The sequence below is a fragment of the Globicephala melas genome, chromosome X, assembly GCF_963455315.2.
Source record: "Globicephala melas chromosome X, mGloMel1.2, whole genome shotgun sequence".
Lineage (NCBI taxonomy): Eukaryota > Metazoa > Chordata > Mammalia > Artiodactyla > Delphinidae > Globicephala > Globicephala melas.
This window is the reverse complement of record NC_083335.1, coordinates 11,007,349-11,013,348: the sequence shown is the minus strand read 5'-3', so window position 1 is coordinate 11,013,348 and position 6,000 is coordinate 11,007,349. Positions and strand designations below refer to the sequence as shown.

General features: G+C 46.6%; 1 protein-coding gene across 1 annotated transcript in view; it reads left to right on the top strand.

Moving 5' to 3' along the window:
• Positions 1–408: 408 nt before the first annotated feature.
• ZDHHC9 (zinc finger DHHC-type palmitoyltransferase 9) overlaps positions 409–6,000 on the top strand; it is a 29,517-nt gene continuing 23,925 nt past the window's right edge. Inside the window, exon 1 of the mRNA XM_030844879.2 lies at positions 409–648. Within this exon, the coding sequence (XP_030700739.1) occupies positions 482–648 (167 nt within the window). The 5' untranslated portion in view covers positions 409–481. The remainder of the gene's footprint in view (positions 649–6,000) is intronic.

Sequence of the window (6,000 nt, the reverse complement as noted above, 5' to 3'; positions counted from 1 at the left end):
TCTCCCCTCTTCGGTCTTCACTTTACTCATTTCCAAAACAAAGTAATTGGGCCTATCAACTACAAAATCCCTTCTAGTTCCAAGGTTCTATGATAATCACATCATCAGTATTATATTGGAAGTAAAGGGGTATATTTAAGAAGATATGCTAGCCCCCTTCTCTTTTTGAGAACCTTTAACCTTTTCTTCTTTTAGGGGACAAAAACAGATTGGAAATAAACTCTCCCATTTCTTCACCCCCATCCCTTCAAGCAGTGCTCATCTTTCTGCCTCTGGGAAAGGAAGATTGAACTGCATTTTCTTGTTCCTGTCTCATTTGTGTGTGTGTGTGTGTGCTTTTTCTTAGGGCTAGAAATTGGACTTCTGATGATGTTTGACCCAGCGGCAGCAATAGCAGGCAACGTGATTTCAAAGCTGGGCTCAGCTTTTGTTTCTTCCCTCTTGTAATCACAAAACCCATTTTGGACCAGGAATTCCAATCATGTCTGTGATGGTGGTGAGAAAGAAGGTGACACGGAAATGGGAGAAACTCCCAGGCAGGAACACCTTCTGTTGTGATGGCCGCGTGATGATGGCCCGGCAAAAGGGCATCTTCTATTTGACCCTCTTCCTCATCCTGGGGACGTGTACACTCTTCTTCGCCTTCGAGTGAGTTTCCATTGAGTACAGTTGCCTGATTATGGTTACCTTGGGTCCAGGGGAAGAACCTTCTTTCTGGGGAGTTTGTGGCTAGTCCTTGGATGGCTGTCATTGTCCTCTTGGGCAATGTCTATAGATCATGCCAACTGAATTCATTGCTTTGAGCTTATAGCAGAGTATGTACCTCCTAGAAACACCAAGACCCTTGATACCAATTTTATAGCACTGATTTGGGGCCACCCTTGGAACACTTGGGAAATAAAAGAGTTTGTCTTTATTACTCACCTCCCCTTTTCAGTGGTCTCCTTAGGTGCTTAGTGACAGACTGCCTCTTCCCTACCCCTCCCGAGCCTAGGGGCACGCCCCGTGGTCATAACTCCACCCCATAATACTCACTTATTCTGTTATTCTGGGTCCTATTTCCTTAGGGCTCAGCTCTCAGCTGTTAAATTGAAAAGCCAACTGAATTGGGAACCTGCAGATTGGTTCCAGCCTCAGCTGTGCCACAATCTAGCTGTGTGTGTGGCACATATGTGCTTATTAAATGTGAGTTGCTCTTTCTTTCACTCAGAATCGCTCAACATAAACAACTCTCTATTCTGTGTGTGCCTGATACCAGCCTTGGAGTTATTTTTTCTGTGATGTAATAGCTAGTACTAGAGCCACTGTTTGAAGTCCGTGTAGGTCACTGCTCAAGGGAAGTGGCCAGTTGGATTCTAGGGTACTGGGGCATGACTCCTGGGTATGCTGAGAATGCTGTACACTCTAGGGCTGGGAGTAATGCTGATCGGTTTGGGATTACAGTATTATGAGGAAGGCCTTGAGGAGCCAAGAGGCGTGTTTGTGGACTGTGAACCACACCTGATAGGAGCCTGCTACAGTTCCTGTGCCCCGTGACCTGGAAATGGAGCTCCCATGAGGGGGTGTGGCCATGGGACGGAGGACAGGGCTTCTTGGCCAGACTTCGTGGGTAATTAAAATGAGCTCTGGTCTCTTGGGGCTCATTTTTGTCTTTCTTCTATAAGGGCTTCAGGCTTACCCAGTGCATCAAGAGTGATTTTTTTTGGGGCTGCTTTACCGGACTTTTTTTTTTTTTTTTTTTTTTTTTTTTTGCGGTACGCGGGCCTCTCACTGCTGTGGCCTCTCCCGTTGCGGAGCACAGGCTCCAGACGCGCAGGCTCAGTGGCCATGGCTCACGGGCCCAGCTGCTCCGCGGCACGTGGGATCTTCCCGGACCAGGGCACGAACCCATGTCCCCTGCGTCGGCAGGCGGACTCTCAACCACTGCGCCACCAGGGAAGCCCTTTACCGGACTTTTTGATGTTTGCAGCTGGCTTGAGTAACAGCAGAGGAAGGAGGGGGACGTAGTTTATAACAGGGCTAGGAAAGTAAGGTCAGAGGACCTCTTTGTCAAAGGCACTTCTGTTGCTGCTATTGCTGCTGACTTTGTAAAGTATTTGGCAAAGTCAGACAGTTTGATGTTGGCTTCTTAGCTGCTTTCCAGTCTGAGTTTCATGGCTGAGTGTGTGTGTGTGTGTGTGTGTGTACTTGTGTGTGTGTGTACCTATGTGTGGTACAAGTGAGTGTGTGCAGGTGGGCAGGCATATGCATAACATTAAAAAAAATGTTTCCCCACTCGTCACCCTTCTCCAAGTTTTCTTTGTTTTATTCCTAACTTGCTTCTTTTTGGAAGTGCAGAGATGAACTCTGCTTTCTATCATTCTCACTCCTTCCTCTGCTGAATCACTAGCTCTTTTGCCACCCTCCCTGCCCCGCCCAGGGTTAAAGTTTTGTGGTTGGAACCATTCAAAACAGAGATGAGATTTATTTCTAGACCCTGAGTGAGCTGGTAATTCTGGGCCCAGGAAACCTCTGGTTTGACTGGCCAAGGGAACTTGAAATTTGGAGCTACTGGCATTTGACCCTTTTTGTATCTGGGAGCCAGACAGAGTCTGATACGGATCTGTTCCACTTCGGCCCTGAAGGCCTCTGAAGAAAACTGCCTGTGGGATGAAGCTTGTAATTAGCCAAGTTACTGTTTGACAGAGGCAGGTTGGGTTTTCTACCAAGATGACTTTTTCCCCCAAGTTATTTCTTGCGCTTTGCCCTCAGATATGAAGGGCGAGGTTGTTTGTAAACTGCCCTGGGTTCCAGCTGTCTGTGGGGTAAATATTTTTGAGGGTAGGGCTTGGGGGAGGGAGTAAGGAGGCCGGAGGGGAGAAGGAAGTAAACGTGTTAGCTGAGCAGTGGAGTGGGGAAGGCTACATCTGACCAAAGGGGAGAGGACCCTGGCAATGAATGCTTTTTTTACTGAGAATGGTAGAATCTGTGTTTGTGAGTGTGCATGCATCTGTCTGTCATATGCAGACACACAGGCACTCTAGGTGGCAGCTGCCTTGAGCCTAACCAATGACAGGCTGTACAGAGGATACCAGCATGCCTCTGAGGAATGACATTTCTTTCTGGTTGACCTTTTTCTTTGGGGTCTGTAATTTACTACCCACCACGTGGTGGTGGATAGGGTTTGGGGGCAGAATATGGGCTCCTTCACTAGTATGAGAACTTAGGGAGACCTCAAGAAATCAGCTGGGGGCTTCCCTGGTGGCGCAGTGGTTGAGAGTCCGCCTGCTGATGCAGGGGACACGGGTTCGTGCCCCGGTCCGGGGAAGATCCCACATGCCGCGGAGCGGCTGGGCGCATGAGCCATGGCTGCTGAGCCTGCGCGTCCGGAGCCTGTGCTCCGCAATGGGAGAGGCCACAACAGTGAGAGGCCCCCGTACCGCGCATAAAAAAAAAAATCAGCTGATCTAGCCCCCTGCCTTCAGGCAGTTGAGGGTGTCTGAACCACCAGTGACAAAGGGCTGTCTCTTTTCATCTTTAAACTGTCTAGGAGCGTAGACTATATGTCCCCTGGCTGCTGCATTTTGGCCTTGAGGAAGAAAGTTCAGATCTTGAGGCACATCTGGACCTGCATTTAGTAACAGCGTCCTGCTTGCAGCAGGTGCATAGGAACGAATGCGAGGTGATTTATAACCACCCGTGGCACAGCCCTGGGTCAGCCAGATGGCTTGAGAAATCTGGTCAGGCATGTGGGCGCCCCTTGATGAAAAACATGCAGTGTTAGTAGTGCCAGTGGACATCTTTTTATTTTTGGATTTTGCCTTTACACGTTTAGATTTCTCAAAGGAGGGACCTGTAATTTTCAGTGGACAGACAGTAGGTTGAATACGTAAAATGAACAAAGGTGGTCCATCCAGGAGCGAGTTAGCTCTGTATTGTTAGAAGTGTTTCCAAAGAAACTGGGTAGCCATCTCTCAGGGCTGCTGTCACAGAGTGGATTCCTGCCCAGGATGGGAAATTGGGCTAGATTATCACTAGGCCTCTTGCAACTCTGAGAGTCTGAAATTCTATATAACTCTTGTGTCTGTCTGGAAAATTCAAATACACACACAGAAAAGGAGGGGATAGAAGATTACCAGTAGGTAGCTGTATTTTAAATGTAATTGTATCTGTAGTAAAAATGTCTTTGAATTTTGAAGCAGAGTGTAAATTGTACAGTACTTAAAAAAAAAATTTCCTTGCAAGTAGAGATTATCATACCAAGTGAAGTAAGTCAGAAAGAGAAAGATGAATACCATATGATATCACTTATATATGGACTCTAAAATGTGACACAAATGAACCTATCTATGAAACAGAAACAGACTCAGGGACGTAGAGAACAGACTTGTGGTTGCCGGCGGGGGTGGGGTGGGGTGGGGAAGGGATGGAGTGGGAGGTTTGGGTGAGCAGATGTAAGCTTTTATATATAGAATGGATAAACAACAAGGTCCTACTGTACAGCACAGAGAACTATATTCAGTATCTTATGATAAACCATAATGGAAAAGAATATAAAGAAAAGAATGTATATATAACTGAACCAGTTTGCTGTACACCAGAAATTAACACAACATTGTAAATCAACTATACTTCAAAAAAATACTTTAGTTAAAAAAAAAAAAACTTCCTAATGTATTCTTAGGATGAGGTATTTAGGAAGTGTGAGCTTTGAGCACATGAACCATTCTCAGTCCTTTTTGCCCAAACCCTGTCCAGCTTGTGTGATGAACACATAGCAAACAGCTTGGCCGGGAATGTTAGGACACTATAGCAGAATGACACTGACAACCTGTGAGCTGTCCAGCTACTGAAAGGCTATTGTGGTATTTAGTCAAATTCAACTTCCTCATAAAGCTTGGGGAAAGGACCAAGTGCACTGTGTTCTGGAAGTGGCTTCCTAGCTGTCTCTTTTAACATTGTGACCAGATCACTAGTGGGGTCAAGGTCCTGAGACTTCTGTTGTGGCAAGAATGATTGTGTGACTCTTGACCCCTGAAGTAGAAGTAGTTTGCTGCTATGATCAGTGCTTATGCCTCACCGTGCTATATCTAGAGGAAACCGTATCAAGGCACTATCAAACCCTGTTGGACTGACCCTCCTGGGTGCTCCTGATGTACAGAGGAGTCGTTGAATTGGATGAACTGAAAGAAGTTTTGTAGCACTGCTTAGTAATTGTCCCACTTCTAGCCTATTCATATTCTACCTCTTTTTCAAGTCCCTTCTTGAGTCTTCCTTCCTTCATGAAATTTTTCTAGTAATTATTGCATTCTCAGGACTAATTGTACATACCAGTCATTTAATATGTAATTGACATTTTTTATATTTCTGAATTCTGTGGTGATTACACTTCGAGCTCTTTCAATGTCAGGGACCATCTTCTGTGTCTATGTGGCCCCCACAGTGCCCTCTGCCAGGCCTTTCATAGAGTAGGTGATCAATAAATGTTACTGAATTGATACATTCTGGATGCACTTAAAATGTAACAGTCTTGACTCACAGAATCACAGAGTGATAGAGCCGGAGGGGGCCTTGGAGACTATCCCTATCCTTTTGCAGGTGACAAAACCAAGTCTACAGAAATGGGGTTATTTCATCAAGATCGATCGGCCAGCCAGTGCCTTTATATGACACTACTTTTTTTTTTTTTTTGCGGTACGCGGGCCTCTCACTGTCGTGGCCTCTCCCGTCGCAGAGCACAGGCTCCAGACACGCAGGCTCAGCGGCCATGGCTCACGGGCCCAGCCGCTCTGCGGCATGTGGGATCCTCCCGGACCGGGGCACGAACCTGTGTCCCCTGCATCGGCAGGCGGACTCTCAACCACTGTGCCACCAGGGAAGCCCTATATGACACTACTTTTCATCTCATTGTTACCTTTTGAATACGGAATCGTGAAGACGTGCAGATTACTGAAGATGTGCATGGTGCTGAGTGCTGGACACGCATATTCTGGGATCTTGCTAGCTAGTGTTTGTGTTACC